The 18847-nt window shown below is 40.5% G+C and overlaps 2 protein-coding genes across 2 annotated transcripts; one reads left to right on the top strand and one right to left on the bottom strand.

Moving 5' to 3' along the window:
- The first annotated feature begins 5779 nt into the window (after positions 1 to 5779).
- LOC5577637 (low molecular weight phosphotyrosine protein phosphatase 1) lies at positions 5780 to 6638 on the top strand. The gene is made up of 3 exons (XM_001656585.2): positions 5780 to 5892; positions 5961 to 6307; positions 6368 to 6638. Exons 1-3 carry the CDS (start codon positions 5868 to 5870, stop codon positions 6455 to 6457), a joined length of 462 nt encoding a protein of 153 aa, XP_001656635.1. The 5' UTR covers positions 5780 to 5867; the 3' UTR covers positions 6458 to 6638.
- LOC5577638 (adenosine deaminase 2) lies at positions 6368 to 18828 on the bottom strand. Its single transcript, XM_001656586.2, has 5 exons — positions 18734 to 18828; positions 17836 to 18676; positions 7087 to 7223; positions 6664 to 7024; positions 6368 to 6608 (listed from the first exon to the last, which is right to left on the bottom strand). Exons 1-5 carry the CDS (start codon positions 18789 to 18791, stop codon positions 6506 to 6508), a joined length of 1500 nt encoding a protein of 499 aa, XP_001656636.2. The 5' UTR covers positions 18792 to 18828; the 3' UTR covers positions 6368 to 6505.
- Between the last annotated feature and the right edge of the window lie 19 nt (positions 18829 to 18847).

Here is an 18847-nt window from a genome sequence, read left to right as displayed (position 1 = left end):
TCCACTGGGCTCGTTCCTGGCCTGGGCCAATCGTTTCCAGTCGCCCTGAACGTTAAGTGCTCTCAAGTCCTCATCAACTGCAAAAAGTCATCGCATGCGTGACAACCACAAAGTCTTCGGCCTCGCCCGAGTTCTTTGTTGAATATTATCTTTGCTTGTCGCTCTTCCGGAATACAGGCAACGTGACCAGCCCAACGCAGCCTGCCGTGCTTTATGCGCTTGACAATATCCACCTCTTTATTCACTTGGTGCAACTCGTGATTCATGCGACGCCGCCAGATGCCGTTTTATAGTTTACGGCCGAGTAATGTTCGCAGCAATTTACGTTCAAACACCCCGAAAGCTCTCCGGTCGACTTCCGTCAATGTCCATAATTCATGGCCATATAGGACAACCGGAAGGACCGGTGTCTTGCAATCTCGTACACATCATCCACACACTTGATTTCGATGCATCAAGCGTTGCACGAATCAGTCTAATCAGCTTCGTCGGAAAGCCATAATTTGCCACAACTCGTTTCTCTTCACTGAATCGTAAGCTGCTTTGAAATATACAAACAGATGATGAGTCTGCAAGTTTTTTTTATCTAGGATTTGACGCAGGGTAAACATTTGATACGTCGTTGATCGGCCCTCTCGAAAACCAGCTTGGTATTCGCCGACAAAGGACTCTTCATGTGGTCTTAATCTGTTGAATAGAATTCCAGACATGATTTTGTACGCTGAATTAAGGAGTGTTATCCCTCGGTAATTGGCGCACTCCAGTCGATGCCACGATGTATAAAAGGCAAATGAGACCTTCCAGCCAACTTGTAGGCATTTGTTCTTCCTCCCATATCCTCGAAATAATACGGTGAAGGAGTTCGTGCAGCCGTTCACTTTCGTGTTTGAGAAGTTTGGCTGGGAGTTCGTCCTTCCCAGCAGCCTTGTTGTTCTTCAGCCCATTGATAGCTTCCTTTACCTCATCTAGCGTTGGAGATCCACAGCCTGTCCATCGTCATCGATTTGGATTCTGCTACCAGATCCACTTCCGTAATCTCCGTTTAACAATGACTCGAAGTATTCTTTCCACTTGGCCACCATTGTTTTATCCGTCAGCAAGATTCCTCTGCGGTCGTTGCACATGGCGAGAGACGGCGCTGTTTTTCTCCGCACACCATTGACGGATTCGTAGAAATGTCGCATGTCGTTCTGTTCCATAGCTTCTTGTGCCTGAGCATTTACTGCCTTTTCATGCTCCTTTTTCTTTCTGCGATGGATCCGTTTTTCGGCTGCCTTTGCTTCCTTGTACCGCTCTCTGCTCTGACGGGTACCAGACACCAGCATCCGGCTTCTAGCCAAGTTCTTCTCGTTCGTCATTTCTGGAACTCCTCTTCGAACCAACCGTTCCTTGGTCTTCATTGAGCAGCACCTAGCACTGCTCGCATTGCTGTGCTCACCGCTCCGTGGACTAACTCCCACAGATCTCTGAGGTTGACGCTTTTGTTGATTTCGCTAATCCGCTCGTCGAGCTTTTGATGGTAGTCCGCTAATACACCATCTGCTGACAGGCGTTATTATTTTTTTTTTTTTAATTTAAATAGCTTTTCGGTAGTTGTTAAACTTCCACTCGGCTGGTTGGCCATAAACCACGATTCATAATTAAAAACAAGTAAAAAGTTTGTGTTTGAAATATCGTGATGTGCTGGCCAGAAACAAATCAGTAACATTGTAGTGATAATTCCAATTAGTGTGATGCCGAGATTCATGCCTCTAAGCTTGACCATTTTGTATGAAAAACAGCCAATGCATAATGTATTATGTCCAGCGCTTAAACGCTAATAAATAACAAGATTCTTTTGCTTTTTCTGAAAATCAAACTGAAGCATTCATGTGAGAAGTTTGTCAGCCATTGAAATATATTGAAATCTTTTTAACATCTTAATAAATCTTTCAGTTACCTCAGTATTTTGCCAAAGAGAAGCGTTTCTTCAGTTTTTAAATATTACGGAGAAAGCTTTATTTTCTGGATTGTTAATTTTGCTACATTGGACGGTTATGTTTCCACAGACAATATGGCGCTTAACAGGAGGGCGTTTGAACGGTATCAAGCAAATGTTTTTTAATCTGGTTTAATCTAGCATGTTTAGTAATGCTAAAAACATAGCTATTTAAATTCTAGCATGCATAATGGTTTTAACACAGATAACAGATGTTTATGCCAGAACAAAAATCTTCTGAAAACTTGTGTAAATATTCAAACTAAAACACGTTGGAAACACTAACGCCGCCACACAACGTATTGCTGCAATCAGTGGTGAATATAAGTATCTTGAAATGTTTCATATTCACCACAGACATCACCATAGGAACTTAGCGATAACAGCGCCACCACGATGTTGCTACTTGTGTTGCCACTTAAAATCACCATTATTTGTCTTACACAGTTTTACAATCGGACATGAACATCTGTTATCTGTGGTTTTAACAATGCATAAATGGTCTATATGCATCATTAGAAAAAAAAACACCTCTTTTCGTATAAGCCCTTTTCAAAAGTTGGTCTCGAAAACTTGTTTATTGAAAACAAAACATCAAATTTGTATCACAAAACTCTTAAATATAACATGAGATGGCAAAAATATTTTTGGCCGCCAGTCTATATGGAAACCGCCCACAGTGCAGCCGACTCTTGGTCTGCGCGCCATTGGCGACTACGAAACAAAAAGAGATTTACAAAGCACTCGCACTTATGGAAAACCTCGTAAGGAACTGTCATCGTGTGCGTGAAAAAAAAAGCAAAAAATATATCTCTCCTTGTTTTTCTCACAGAAAACCGAGAAAAACAGCAGCAGCTTCGTAGTCCCGAATAAGTGCTGCAATTCTAGCATAATGTGAGTGACAGCCGTAGTTACTGAATTCCAGCACTCGGCATCCGCACACATTCTCTCTGTTATATTGTCGGGGGACGTGACCGAGCATGCGATCTCTCACAATAATGAAACGCGGGCAACCGAACACGACATGCTCCGATGTTTCCTCCACACCAGCACAAATGGGGCACGTAGGAGATTCTGAGTGTCCAAACCAATGCAGGTACTGTATATAGCAACCATATCCTGACAGAAACTGCGTCAGGTGGAAGTTCACTTCCCCATGGTCCCTACTATGTTGTGAAGAATTCAATTTCTCATAACTCACGCTTGAGATTTTTCATGCGTGAGTTGTCAAAAACGCAACTCAGCAGTCAAAAAATCATGGATGATTTGGTTCACCTTTTTAACTCATTGTCTCGTATTTCCACAGTTTACTCACACACGGCAATAATTTCTTGTTAGTCTGGTAAAATTATAGTATTCCTTACTAACGTAAACAAGAACATTCGGGTTTCACGAGTTTTTGACGGGTTTTGCGACTGAATCTTTTTTTTTACGGTTTTAGTTGATTGAGTGGTTTTGCATCAAAATCTCATGCGTGAGATTTGCGAAGCAGATCTCTAATGAGTTTGCTCTCACTGGAGTGTATATTGATTAAGATTTAAGTGTGAGTCTATCAACACTGCACATGATCCTATACGTGCATTCCAATCGCTATAGGTTCCTGCTTCCAAGAGCTTGCGTTTGCTTGCAATTACAGCAGAGCTGTAAGACATCCTCGACAGTGCCGCTATTGCCGTAGATGCCCTTTTATAGGCATATTCAGCTTGTCATCGAGTCTGACCTTGTCATTATCCCCAGATGCCTAAGGGATCGCTTGGACTCTATGGTGTCATCAATTACTGAGATGAGCACCCGTTGCTCGGACTTGCAGAGCTAAGAAAACGGTTTATATCAAAATTTCCGTTTGAAGCCAATAGTGTGACAGTAGAGGACTGTCTTTTAAGGGTACACCTACCCTATAATCATTTTATGAAACTAATTGAGCTCCTTTCAAAAGAGAAGAATGATTATGTGATTTAATGAAGTAAGCAGTAATGCTGCAGCTAGGTACTAGGGCTAGTCATCTGTTTTAGGATAAAAAACGTTGCTTGGAGGATGCAGAGTGAGTAGCGCTCTCAACTAACGCGAAAGATCTACCAAAAACTCAACACATCCCGTAAAGTCTAAAGCTGCGTGCCGAAATTTCAGACGAGAGGTGATCGAAAGGTAGAAGCAACACTGCATCGAACATCTGAATGGCGCTGAGGGCACAGGCACGGAAGCTTAAGGCAGCGAGAGAAACGATGACGTGGGAATTTTGGAACCATCCAGTTTAAGAGTGATGATGGTGCTCAAGAATAGCAAAAAAAAAGAGAAGGCTATTTAAGTTGAACCTACTCATAGAAGTAGGTCGCTTGTCTACATCGGTTTTAGAATCTGGAAGACATAACAGGTACCGGAGGATCGGAAGCAATGGGTTATATGCGTTATCTACGGTTATCACGACAAGCTGCAGTTTGAGAGCTATCGAGCGACTGATATTCTAAATGCTGCCTACAAAGTGTTATCCAGGATGATCTTCCGTCGTTTGTCACTAATAGCAAATGAGTTTGGGGGAAGCCGTCATGTGCTCAGCATATACGGCTTTAAGGAAAAGCCCCTAGTATTACTGATTACACATGCAGATTTTTTCAACAAGTCTTGAGAAGATCTGAATACCTGCATACTGCAACTCCAGAGAATACACGAGAAACCTACCATTTCTAATATTATAAATTCCACTCCATCGATAATTTACATGACAAACTCACTTTTTCTAAAACCCACAAGGCTTCAAACATTTTTTGTGAACCCCCGTGTTAGTTTGTTAAATGAAATCTTACTGTAGACAGGAACGCTTCCACTTCAATAAGGCCAGTCTAACCTGTTAGCGGAGTAAAGTAAAGTGGGGCAAAAGTTCGAGTGGGGTAAAAGTTTCTTTTTAAGATTTCAATCTCAATTCAAAACAAAACTTGTAAATGTCATGATGGTTTGAATGCTATTCAAGTAGAAGACTTTCATTCCAAATATCATAAAAATCGGTTGGGATTTGGAAAAGTTATGCCTATTTGTTGTTTTTTGACGTGAACATTCTAATTTTTGGTCAAACTTTTGTTCAAAGGAATCAAATAAAGATAAAATCTTTTTCAATATTTTATTGAAGGACGTTTCTAGGCATAAGGCTGCTTTGAGGTGTATTAGTTTTTGCGTAAATGCTCGGAAACAATTTTTGGCCCATAGTGGGGCAAAAGTTTTAATCAGCGGGGCAAAAATTCGACTCATGTATAAAATTACGGAAAAAAATTCAAATTGCCCAAAATTCACATAATATTATCTTCAAATTTAGCGAAATTTGCCTGATGGTGCGAAAAATATCACCAAAATTTAACATTTTCACTTAGTTTTGCGAAAAATGCTATTTTTGGGTATATTAAAATTATCCCTGTTTTGGGTAATTTTTTGATGAAAATTTAGTGTGTATTTTCAGGCAAACATAAGTTTATGGCTGGTATAAAGTCTGCCTGTCATAAAAGTATCAATATTTAGTGTTTTAGCCAGCGAACTTTTGCCCCACACTAGATACGAACTCTTGCCCCACCGGTGGGGCAAAAGTTCGTTTAAGACAATAAATTCTGAAACTGTTTTAACTGAAAATGGGTAAATATTTTGACACAAGTATGTTCAGCAAAATTATAGCCAATATGTTGAAGGTTCACTGTATGGTATTTATTTTGTGTCAACTGCTATTGTTTTTCTGGAAACATTGATTATATCACTAAGGTCAAACTTTTGCCCCACCTTACTCTACTCTCCAACCGCAGCTCAATCAGTAACATCGTCATCTCTACTCGCAAAGCAAGACGAGAGAGCATGATTCATATTTTTAGCTCCGCTCGTGCTTCAGTCGCCAAAACAGAATTTCACCATCAGGATGCGAATTCTGTTCGTCTGCATTGGTAAGTAGTTTGATTCTCTTAAAAGCACATCCTGCATCATGCATCCTGTAACGCACATCTCCTTGTAGGAAACTCATGCCGTTCGCCCATGGCTGAAGCCGTAATGCGAGACATGTTGCTGCGGGAGAATCTGGACTGGACGGTAGACAGTGCGGCGTTGGCCGATTGGAACGTGGGTCGTTCCCCGGAGGAACGCTGTTTGGCCGTGCTGCGGGAAAATGGACTGGATTTGGAGCACATTGGGAGGCAAATCGAGGCAGATGACTTCCATCGATTCGATTACATTTTCGGAATGGACGAAGGCAACGTGAGAGACTTGATGGCACTGGCTCCGGAAAATTGTCCGGCTAGTGTGGAGCTGTTGGGTAACTACCGGATGAAGGAGTTGGATAAAATCATTTTCGACCCGTATTTTGTAAGTGGTGCTTAGTTTATTGGGAGTTCATCAATTCATCAAGTTTCGTTTGCCTGGCAGGAACGTGGAATTCATGGATTCAGACGGTGCTATGACCAAATTGTGATATGCTGTAGGAACTTCATTCAGCAGAAACGGCAACCCCAGTGATTGTGATATTGTTAGTGTGATTTGTGGTTTCACAGAAGAAGTAAAGTATTAGAATAATTTTCCAGCGATTAGATCGTCCAAGAATTGGTCCCACTTTGGCTGGAGAACTTCCGAGTATTCCGTGCGTTCCTCCGGTGTCAATGAGCTATATCTAAAACAATAAATTCAAATTTCAACTCAACAACATCCACGTCATTAATACCAACCTCACTGAATCCCAAACGATTTGCTTTAGGAATCCAATCCCGATCGAACTGGGTGCAATAGCCATCAATGCGTAGTAGAAATCATAGCTGACGCCTTTGCTGTCCCAAAAGCCTGGATCGTCCGCTGATATCACAATCGGTATGCTCTCGGAGACGTAATACACAGCCGGATGGTTCCGCAGATCGTTCACCAAGCGAAGCACCTGGTTGGACAGAGGGCACACCTCCAAAGCAATCCCTTCCGATTTGACCATCTTCCGAAGGACCGGATGTTTGTACAGCGAGAATCCATGCCCGATGCGTCGACTGTCGAGCAGAATGGCGTCAATCAGATTGAGATCCGACTCGCTGCCGTAACCATCTGGAAAGAGGTAGAACATGAAGATCTTTGGCGAAATTTAAAGATAACCTAACAAGGAATACTTGTCTCTCCAGCGTGGAAAAAGTATGGGGTAGTCTTTCTGAACTCCTGCAGTTCTTCCAGGAAGCTGGTTAACGGTTGGTTAATGTCCTCCTGGCCGACCAGGTCGAAACCGACCACCAACTTAGGGAACTCCTTGCTGGAATGTATAGTTCAGAGATGATTAAGACTTAAACTTGAAATTATAAAAATCGCCGTCAACTCATCATTAACCCATTACCGTCTGAATTGTTTCACATTTATATTAATCACCTGATATTTTCTGGAGAATCGCAATATGATAAGGGGTCATGCACAAATTACGTCACGCTCCAAGGGGGGATGGGTAAAGCCAAGCGTGACAAGCCTTGCAAAGTTTTCGAAGGACTCATAAAAAAAGTGACAAAGGGGGGGGGGGTCGAAAAAGTTGAAATTTAGCGTGACATAATTTGTGTACCATCCTTAAGAGAATGTGAAAATCCTTATTTAAATAGAAATAATAGCTCACATTTTTCCATGATAATCCTACATGACTTGTGAAGGTTTCTCACAGAACTTCAAATGGACTTGAACAGAATTCCTACAGTATTTCCACAAATTTTTCGAAGAATAACACCCTGAATCCCACAAAATTTTCATCGGAATATCCTCAGGATGCCCATAGAAATCACACGCAATTCTCATTATTCCTGCAGTATGCCAACACACAAAAATTCCAGAGAATTCTCACATGATTCTTGTTGGATACTTACACAATTCCCTAATTATTTCCCCAGGATATCTATTTGTTTCTATTTGTTTGACAAAAAAAAACTCATAAGATTCCCTCCGTACTCACACCGGATAACTTTCAGCATAACTTTCACAGATTTTCCACAGTTTAACCACTGATAGCCAAGAATTCTCACAGGAATCCTAGGATTCCCATTAAACCATTCCCACTGGAATGCCATAATCCTCACTGGAATACAAGAATCCATACTGAAATCCCAGGATCTTCACTGGGATCTCATAATCCACTCTAGAATCCCATGATCTATACTTTAATCCCAGGATCTACACTGGAATCCAAGGAACCTGGGTATCCCAATATCCACACTTAAAATCTAGGAGCTGGAAATCCGGGACACATAATCCCCGGATCTACACTGGAATCCAAGTATTCGCACTGGAGTCCCAGAATCCACACTGGAATCTCGGTATCCAAACTGGTATTCCAAGATCGATCCTGAAATACCACCCAGGAAACCCAGGATCCAAACTGGAACCCCAAAAGCCTCACTGGAAACCCAGGATCCACAATAAAACTCCGAAATCCACACTGGATCCCTAGGATACACAAAGGAATCCCATGATCTGCATTGAAGTCCCAGTGTCCAAACTTGAATCTTAATATTCACACTGAAATCCCAGGGTCCACACTGGAGTCGGATTCCGTAAAAAAGACTTCAACGGTGGATGCTATTCGAACGGTCATCGCGTACGGGGATAAAGCGTCCAAACAGAAAAGGAGAGGCTGCGCAGTGGTAACGATGGATGTTAAAAAGCGTTAAACAGTGCCAGTTGGGCAGCCGCCCTACACGGAATGCGGATCTACGAATCTGTGTAAAGTTCCACGAATCAGAATACGGATCCCCAAATCTGTGTAAAGTTCTGCAAAGCTACTTTCTGAACCGAGTACTGGTTTACTTCATGTCGTGAACCAGTACCCGGTTCCAGGGACGGATGTCAACCAAAGTAATGGCGAACCTTGACACTGCCAAATTGAGTCGAAATCGTTGGGTACACAGATTACGTCGTTTTTGCGATAACTGGCGAGACTGTGGAGGAGGTGTAGATGCTGATGGTGGATTCGATAGACATTATTGAATCGTGAATGACTGGAGTCAAGCTGAAGTTGACTCATCACAAAACGGAAGTGGTACTGTCAGCAACAGTAGTTCGAGAGCATCGTCGAAGGACATGCAATCTAATCGAAGCGCTCTTGGAGTAATGGTCGACGACAGGCTAAACTTCAACAACCACTTACACTATGCCTGCGAAAAGGCAACGAAAGCAGCTTACACTGTAGCTATGATCATGCCCAACATTGGAGGACCAAGAAGCAGTACGAGGCGTCTTGTGGCGACCTTATCATCATCCATACTGAGATACGGAGTCCCGGCTTTATCTGCAGCGTTGACAACCAAACGCAATAGAGAGAAGTTGGCAGGTACGTTCCGGCTCATGGCTATACGGGTGCAAAACGAGTGCTTACCGCACTATATCGTCGATGGCAGTGTGCGTTATCGCCGGAATGATCCCCATCTTCATCACTCTAGCTGAGGACATTGCATACTACCAGTAAAGGGACACTAGGAATGTGAGGAATACCATCAGAATGGATACAAAGACGAGGTGGCAGCAGGAGTGGAATAATTCGGAGAATGGAAGGCTAATTTCTAACGTGTCGGTATGGACGATCAGAAACATGGAGAAGTTAACTTCTTCTTGACCCAGCTTTTGTCAGGCCATGGATGTTTCCGGAAATATCTGCACAGCTTCGGACACGCAGAATTTCTACATTGTCCGTCCTGTCCAAATATCGTGAAGACACCGGAGCATGTTATATTCGACTGCCCTTGATTCAGGGATATACGAAACGAGATTATGTCAGAAACCGCAAGTTTCCTAAGTCCGGACAACATCGTGCAGACCATGTACCAGCATGAAAGCACTTGGAATGCGATTAACAGATTATGTCGTTGCTGCAAAGGAGATGGCGTGAAGACCAGAGACCTCCGGGCTGCGATCGAAGTAGGCTAGATCCTGCGTCAGGGACTAGCTGAGTAATTCGTGAAATAGCGCCAGTGAACCGGAAGCCATCCCCAACCGGAATTGCTAGACCAACTTCGGCACTCCACCGGCAGTATCGAAGCATGAAGAAACGTGTAGCCGGAGTAGACTAGCTCCACCGTCGGGGACTAGGCCGAGTAGCATCGATAGTCACAAACCTGTTTTGGGTCGTCGGGGCGCCAGTGAACCGGAAATCATCTTCCATCCATAATCTTTGGACCGATTTTGGTATCCAACTGGTCAACCAGGAGAGCTCGAACAGTAGCAGCGGAAAACGAGTCGTCGTAGAGTAGCGAAGAGTACATGAGCGTCCAGTAGAGGTTCAACAGGGCTCTAACGTGGGGCCAGCCCAAGAGTAGAATGCGTCGTCAGAGATCTACACAGGCTTCCCAGGATCCATTCTGAAATCCAGGGACCCAAACTTGAATATCAGTTTCCTCACTGGATTCTAAGTATCTTCACTGGAATCGTAGCATTCATACTGGAATGCCAGGGTCCACAGTGAAATCCCAGGATCCGCACTGGAATACCAGGTTTAATGCTTGAACACGGAAATTTACACTGGACTCCCCCAAGATCCACACTGGATCACCAGGATCCACACGGGAATCTAAGGATCTACACTGGAAACGTAGGACTGAAATCTACTGACACTGCGTTTGGCATTACAATCCCAGGATTCACATTGAAATCCTAAGGTCCACGCTACAATTCCTGGATCCCCATAGAAATCCCAAGATCTACACTGGGAATCCGTTCATTGCTGAATTCATTGACTCATTTCCCCAGATATTAAATTGAATCTTAGAAGTAATCTGCTAATTTTTCCAAGAGTTTCAACTAAAGTTTTGCAGATCAGATTCTTGGGAAGATTTTACCCATAAAGGAACATCCCAGGAGCAAGGTATCTAGAAGGGAGGTAGTTCAATGTGTGAAATCGTTCATTCCGCCATATTAGAATCACATATGACAGATAACTAGTTTGTTGTAATAAAACAGACTAGCATGCCATGAAATTGAAAACATTCTTTGACGGTAGATTCCAATCGCCTATTCTCCAGCAACAATAGTTCCTTCGAATCTGCTCGGGGTGTATTAGTGAGAGAGTCTAAATAACAGCAAATGCACTGCATGTTAAAAATGGATTACAACAATGCCATACACATCGAAATCAGCTAGCCTTTTTGGAGCTCTTATCGTCGACAAGTTGAGCTCTGTCTGTGTTTCAGCTCAAACTCTAATGCATTTTTTTTTTTAGAATTTTCTATATACAAAGCTCAACAAAGAGTATCTGGGGTAATAAAATTGTAGTCCACTTGGTCTATGGATAGCCCCTTTTCTTTCGACAAGTGTCAGTATTTACAGAACTTTATTATCAATTCTTCTTTACATTTAAACTAGATTTTCACAGTAACTTTCAAAGCCTTTCAATATATGCTTTAATCATAGGTACATCCAGTAAATGGTCCTCCAAACTCGGAACTTCATCTTGCAGTGCTCGCAAACATTCTGCCGATCCGTGTGCACTATAAAGTGCGCAATGGTGGTCCGTTTCGCCCAAAAGCTTCTCCGGCAAGGGGTACACATGTAAACCCGGGTTTTTTGTATCTGTTAACGCTTGAACGGATTATTCACTGATATCCTCAGTATGTCTTTGTCCGGATTCATATGGGAAAGGTCTCCCAGAAGGCCTTCCGATGGAATTCATCGTCGCAAATAAAGCAGTTGGACGGGCGTGTTTCGGGGTGCGCTTGATCATAATGGTCCACGAGAAGAACTTCATCGATGATCGCAAACGTAGAATTTGCATAGCTGTGTTTCAAGTTCTAAAATTTAAATAGATTTACATTTAATATTACGTCACATTATAATTATTATGAAAAACTTACTTAATTTATTAGGGTGATTGCTCGGCAAAAAGGAGGACTATTGACTGACGCGAGAAAAATTTCTGCTTGTTTGATAAAAACAAACAACCATTAGCAACCTCGGTTTCTAAGGGATCGAAAACAGAACAACGTACACAAACTAGCCAGCTGTCATTTCCACCGCCCCCGCAGTGTACCACACCCCGCATCCACTGACTGCTTATATTGCTTTACCTAGCATTACAGGTACCTTGCCCAGGAGTTTTGAAGAATCTTTTCAGGATACCAGCAAATATCTATGAGGAAATCTGCCAGGGTTGGTCCAGAAATATACTGAGAATAACCCAGAGATATCTGCAGAAAAAGAAAATGTTTTCACATTGCAATTTATTCATCAATTACGACAAGTACAGGCATTTCAAATGGCTTCATTTCTAATCTGAGAGGTATTCACGACTATCTATGGTTTTATGGAACACTGCCCAGACAGCCAGAAATCGCATAAAAGTTCACGAAATAACTCGTTCATTCATGCAAATTACATCAAACTCGCAAGTTTCCTCGCATAAAATGCTTTTTGTCTGAGTTCATTTGCACAATTTGTTTCGTCCCGTACACTCGTACAAAGCAAATCGATTCAATTCGTAGCAGCTGTCAAATCAAAATTTGTTATCATAAGTTAGGTCGCATAAGATCACGGTTAGCTCGGTAGAAAATTTATACACTCGCATTGTATGCTATAATTCATCACATATGCACGTTTATCACCTCCACTTTTGTACGAAGAAGCCCTTTTCGCGACATCTTATAAGTGAAATTTTACACGTATACGGTATCCAGGTGATTTAGTTAAACGTACATTTTGGTTGTTTGGGTGGTTGAGAAACATTGGTTTAAGTTTTTCCAAGAGTTACTTGGAATATAGTTTTTCTGACCTACAAGCGTAACGAAGGATATTACCTAGCCTTGCGAACAAGAACAATGCGGAGATTGAAGATAGAGACAACTCAAGAAATCCTTACTAGTGAGACTCGTTTACTTATACTCTACAATGTTTTGAGTTCAACGATTGTTCAAATAATTCGAGATCTCATTTAAGTACAGGTCTTCAAATTTACAAGCATAATCAGTGATATTTCGAAAGTTTATTAAGAAGGTTTTCACATCTACAACTGTAACCAGTGAGTCAATTGTTGCTGTTGCAGATATTTCAAATAACCTCCTAGAACCTGCCAATCAAGCAAAGCACGGTTCAAATCAAACGACCCGCAAAAAGTTATGACAATTATCAGTGCTAAAAATCCTTCGGGGCACTGGGCTATTCGGGGAAACGAGGTATTCGAGAAACCGACATTCAAGGAACAGTAGCACCATATTTCAGAAAATCATTCCAGGATTTTTCTAGATATATTCAATAAATCCAACCGGTATTTATTCGTGAAAATCCATCAAGTATTTCCTTTGGAGGTTACTCTTTTAGCATTTCACCAGATGTTTATCAAGAAGTTGCATTAGAGCTATTTTTGAGTTTCACTTAAAAACACCTCCAATTATGTGTGAAACTTTCTCGGTAATCCTCTGGGGAAATTCTGGGAGAAACTAGCATTAGTCAAATTGTCAAATTTATGAAAGAACCTTTGGAGTCATTCCGGAAGTAATTTTTGAAGTAGTGCCTATAGGTGTTTTTAAAGAAACTCAGTGTTATATTTATTTTATGCATATGTTTCACTCCTTCATTTAAAGTACAAGTACATATCAATCACCAATACCCAAATGCAGTCCAGGCATCTCCTTCTTATATTTTATAACCTTACTTTGTAGAATTGTGTAGACTTAAGTTAGCATTAAATCTATTTGAATAAAGTAAAAGAGTCTAGAATCGAGAGTCAAAGTGGAAGGTCGATGATTTTACGGTGATGACACGACCAGCACACACCAATCAATTACACCGGTATTGATCGGAACTGGTAATTGCTCTACGATCCAAATGAATAACGGCGCAGTCCAAGCGCATGAAGATAGTTGTTATAGTGATGGAATGAGACGATTGTTGCTTCTAGTGACCGAGAATACCTCTGCATCTCCACAATCACAACGGGATGGGTGTTTGTAAGTGAGGATGGGTAAAGATCTAGGAGTCACATTTGGTCGATAATGCGACCCATGGATAAGGAGGAAAATATGACTCTTACTTAAAACTAGTGAAAAAATATTGGTAAAATATTTAAATAGAATCTAAACCACAATTTATCCTTTTTTATTTACGTTGATACTTATAATGTAGAACTATTCAAAGGTTATTTCAGGGTATCTACTCGTTTACAGAAATGAATTTCCCGGATATATCCTGTTATTCTCAAAGTTTTACAAAATAATTCCAGATTCAAAAATTATTCTTGATTCATATATATAAAAATATATGTACAAAATAATTTGATTCAGTAGCGTTTCACGCTCCCAGATTTTTTTAATGCATTAGTTTTTTTTTTAACTGAATTGTATTTAATAAGAAACCTGCATGTATTTGATAAGAAGACTCATTTTCATATCCTTTGTAAGATTAATCATCATTGGAAACTGAACGGAACTTTCAAGTGCATCAGTATGCTTCATTCTCAGAATTTTCATTTTTGGCCTGTGTTCAGTAAAGAAATCTCAAATGGTTACCATGGGCCATTGGGATACTTAAGACAACTAACATTACGACAGTTTTTTTTAAGGAATTTCATCAGAAATTGTTTTGAGTATTTGCCCAAAGATTCAGATATTACTCCGAAGATCCTCAGGCTAGGATAGAAGGATAGATTTTTTTATTTGATAGATTTGCAGCCCTAGGCTAGTTCATCTCTTAAATTTCTCCAGGACTTCTCTGCCCATAACTGCAAATTTGTCACATTCGACATTTTTGACAAATTGGAGTTAATACCGTGGAGGGTCATCAAATGATAAATACTTTCGATCAACTTACTGAAATCTGTGAGAATGTTCCAGAAAATTTAAATTTGGTAATTATAACCGCATAACAGTCACAATGAGGTTATAAATAAGTCTAGTAATGTAATAACAATCAAATTTCTATCAGAATTATTTTCTGACTATTCACCTAGTATGCGATACTGCCCAGACAACCAAAATGTACGTTTAACGAAATCACCTGGAGGCTTTGTATGTGCAACATTTCACTTATAAGATGTCGCGAAAAGGCCTTCTACGTACAAAAGTGGAGGCGATATGCGTGCATACATTATGTGATGAATAATAACATACAATGCGAGTGTATAAATTTTCTACCGAACTAACCTGTGATCTTATCCGACTTAACTTATGATAACAAATGTTGATTTGACAGCTGCTACGGAGTGATCCGATTTTGTTTGTACGAGTGTACGAGACGAAACAAAATGTACAAGTGAACTCAGAAAAGAAGTGTTTTATGCAAGGAAGGTCATAAATCTGACGAGTTTATCCACGGTGTTTTGCGGGTTTGATGTAATTAGTATGAATAAACGAGGTGTAACGTGAACTTTCATGCGATTTCTGGTTGTCTGGGTGGGCCATACATACTGCCATGAAATGCACACTTGATATTCCATTTACTCAATGCCTACTTTTGTCGAATGTTACAAATATGCAGTTATGGGTAGTTCATGTAATGATTATTTGTCTTTCGAGAACTTTCCTAAGAAAATAAGTTTTGAATCTAAAAACACAACCTAGTTTTTGCCAAATATAATCACAGAAATTAACTCAGCGATCGTTCCTTTCTTTTGGACATTTTTCAAGAAATCCCCAAATCCTCCAGGATTTTATTCAGTGATTCTTCAATCGATTTTCCCACGACATCCCCTTAGACTTCCGTTAAGAACTTCTTAAAAAACTCAACCAGAAGTTTCTCCAAAGATGCCTCTAGGGATTTCTTAACAATTATCCTTCGGAATTTATTAAAGATTATAACTACGAATTTCTCTAAGGATATCCCCAGGAATTTTTTTCAGAGATTTCATTTTGAGTTCCTACAGTAATTCTTCAAAATTTCTCAGGGAAGTCGTCATAATTTTTCCAAGTATTATTTCAGGATTTTTTCTGGGCATTTCTTTATGTTAATCTGATTTTATTTTTCTGAGATCTGAGTAACTGTTCATAAAAATTCGTGGGTTATTCCTAAAGCAAATTTTGAAGTAACCTCTGATGAAACTCATGTGAGGTTTTAAGTCACCTTGATGAATAACGGTTACTATTGAAACTCATAGATTCTTGAGAAAATCTTAGAATTTGTAGTTGAATTGGATGATATGATTAAAAATAAGTATAGGATTTTCTGTAAAAATGCTGCAGTGTTAATTAGTATAGAATCTTGAACTTTTGTAAGTCCTTGGGATTTTTTTTGAGAATGTTTAGCAGTCATAATTCTTTGCATAAATTGTGGAGATATTCATAGAATAAAAAATCTGGAAGAACTCCATAATGAAACACACGGTTGAGTTTGAGGAATTCTTTTAAAAGTTCTTAATGTATTTTCTCGAATAACTCCTAAAGGTTTTTTTTAAGGAAATTCTTAGGACTTACCGTCGATGATTTGACGTAGAAATTCATGTAGGGTTTCTTGAAAATAAAATCCCTGGATATTTCTTGCAAAAACCCTTTGCTGATTCTCTTGGAAAAAAAATGTTGATTCTCTTGGAAATTTTTTGGAAGATCTCCTAAAGTAACAACTGGAAAATTTGGTTGCAAAATTAATGGAAAAATATCTGGATGAAGTCCTAAGAGGTGTTTGTAAAAATCTTCAAAGTTATCCCTGAGCAAATAACAAGAGAGAGGATGAAGTGCTGGAAAAATATCTAGGAGAATTCACAAAGGAATATCTAGGAGAATTTCTGGTAGATTCCTGTAGGAGTTCCTGGAAATATTCTAGATTAAATCTCTGAAGAAACCGCTTTCTCGAGGAAAAGCTTCGTGAATCATCCACGTCTCGTAACAGTCTGATGTTTTCTCTGGAGCCTGCATAATTTTGCATCAAAACTTACTGCAAGGGATATATTAAAAAAAAGTACTTTAGAGACCATTTTGGTTGAAAAATAAAGAAATCAGATACCTTATATCAAAAATAAAGACCAAACCTCTAAAAAAGACCTGCTGTCAGCCCTGCAATTGATAAATTGATTGTTTCGACGTTTTTAAATTGAATGTTGTTTGCATTCTAAAATACTTTCCTAAAACCAATTTTTTTATTCAAATTTCGAATAATTTTAAACATTGTGCATGAAGGTATGTGAATCCATCACTGATCAAATTTTATTCATAAAATTAAATCATGTCTTGCGAAGTCGATAATATTTCATACACAGAGCCTCACTGAGCAGCTCAAGGAACGTTTTGATTGTGGCGGAGCCGAAATTTGTTGGGGGAATCCTTTGTGATAAATATATTCTACCATTGATTACTGCCTCAAAATTTCTCTGATTGTTATCGGAATTGCCATGCGAGATGCCATTGGGCCTAGGGGGTAACCTTGACCGCCCTTTTCGGTATACCTCATGGCTAGCATGAACGTTAAAAAAATAATCTATGACTATGTAGCGGCTATTTTTAACGTATTCTTGAAGCTTGTCACATTATCTTCATTATTCTGGTTTTAGTTTGCTGTAACAATAGTGGCCCAAAGTCACCCCAAACGACGGCATGTGTACCTTTATTAAATTTACATAAAACAGAAATAAAAGTTTATGCCGACACTTGTAGTGACAAACCATCTGTAGTTTGTTTGAAAAATACATTAACGTAACGGTGTCACCAGTTGGTAATCCATCTACTACACGAATATGTACAACGCGAGCCAAACACGATTGATCCTGATTCCGTCACTTATCCCAAAAGAACATGTAACCGAATCAGAAGATCACACACTACTCCCAGAACTTCGGGTGCATACGTATTGAAAACTAAAAAAGTTTTGGAGTTTGTGGACTAAAAAACTCAATTTAGTTAAATAACGAATTGTTGGCGATTTGTCAAATCTAAGGCTAGTTTTAAACGACCTAGAAACAATTTAAAATTACACATCCTACTCACTTCAGTTTCACGTAAGACTTCAGCAGATCCTGCGCCGTTCCGCTATCGACGCCTCGATGCTTGGAGAATATGACCTTAGCCCCAACAAACCCTGGATGGGTCGCTTTAAAGCTATCGATCAAGTTCACCACGATGGTAGCCACCTGAGCTTCGTCGTACACTTTCCCATCCGCATCGTACAACTTCGACAGAGGCATCCGCAGTTCTATGTACTGGACGTTGTCTTCGTAGAATTCCTTCAACAGCTGCGTGTGGAAGGCCTCGAAGAACGGTCTGTAGTTGACGAAGTCCCGTATGACGGAAAACATCTTCTCGAACTCCACCCAGATGGTGTTGATGTCCGCGTGCATCAATTCGGGGTCGCTCTTCTTGAGATTGACGTGAGACTCCAACCAAGCGTCGAACGCTTCAATCGAGCCGTTTTTCGCACGAAGCGACTGAATGGACTTGAGCGATTCCTCCGGGCATATCGGGCTCTTCCGAGTGGTGAAGTAGACGTTGCCTTCGGACTCGCACAGCTTTGCCTCCGGTCTGTAGGTTAAATTTTTGATGATCCACTCGGAGCTTACCGCTGCCGTATTGTGAAGGTGCAGAACCGATCCTTTGGGCATAGATCGTACAATTTTGAAAATGCTGCTGTTGTCAATTATGGGCTTGGCCTGGAAGAAGTGCATCGCTGGGGCGTAAGATCTGGGACTGGTAACTCCTTCGACTATGGTTTTGTTCTTGAGGTTCATGAGAACTTCGTCGGCTTTGATTTCCTTGGCTGTGAGGAAGGCATGACCCCCGGTTGACAATTGTTTCTCCGCTGCTAGGATGGTATTCCGTTTCGTGAGATAATCTAAAATTCGCACCGAAGTCTTTAATTTCACCTTGAATATGTTCTATGCAGACTTACCAATTGAAATACACCCTACCAAGGGAAACAGCAACAGAAACGGTACCAGGGAGCCCATTTCTCCTCAGTTAATGAACTCGAAAAGACTGATTTGGTCTCACCCCAAATCTGATA

This window comes from Aedes aegypti, chromosome 1 (assembly GCF_002204515.2).
Source record: "Aedes aegypti strain LVP_AGWG chromosome 1, AaegL5.0 Primary Assembly, whole genome shotgun sequence".
Taxonomy (NCBI): domain Eukaryota; kingdom Metazoa; phylum Arthropoda; class Insecta; order Diptera; family Culicidae; genus Aedes; species Aedes aegypti.
Note: the sequence above shows the minus strand (reverse complement) of the source record. Positions and strands in the feature narration are given on the sequence as shown.

Coding starts and splice junctions, on each gene's coding strand:
- LOC5577638 (XM_001656586.2), bottom strand. CDS start 18,791: ATGGGCTCCCTGGTACCGTTTCTGTTGCTGTTTCCCTTGGTAGGGTGT. Junction 18,677..18,733: donor GGTAGGGTGTATTTCAATTG/GTAAGTCTGCAT, acceptor TGCGAATTTTAG/ATTATCTCACGAAACGGAAT. Junction 7,224..17,835: donor AAGTCTTACGTGAAACTGAA/GTGAGTAGGATG, acceptor TATACATTCCAG/CAAGGAGTTCCCTAAGTTGG.
- LOC5577637 (XM_001656585.2), top strand. CDS start 5,868: ATGCGAATTCTGTTCGTCTGCATTG. Junction 5,893..5,960: donor AATTCTGTTCGTCTGCATTG/GTAAGTAGTTTG, acceptor ATCTCCTTGTAG/GAAACTCATGCCGTTCGCCC. Junction 6,308..6,367: donor TCATTTTCGACCCGTATTTT/GTAAGTGGTGCT, acceptor TTTGCCTGGCAG/GAACGTGGAATTCATGGATT.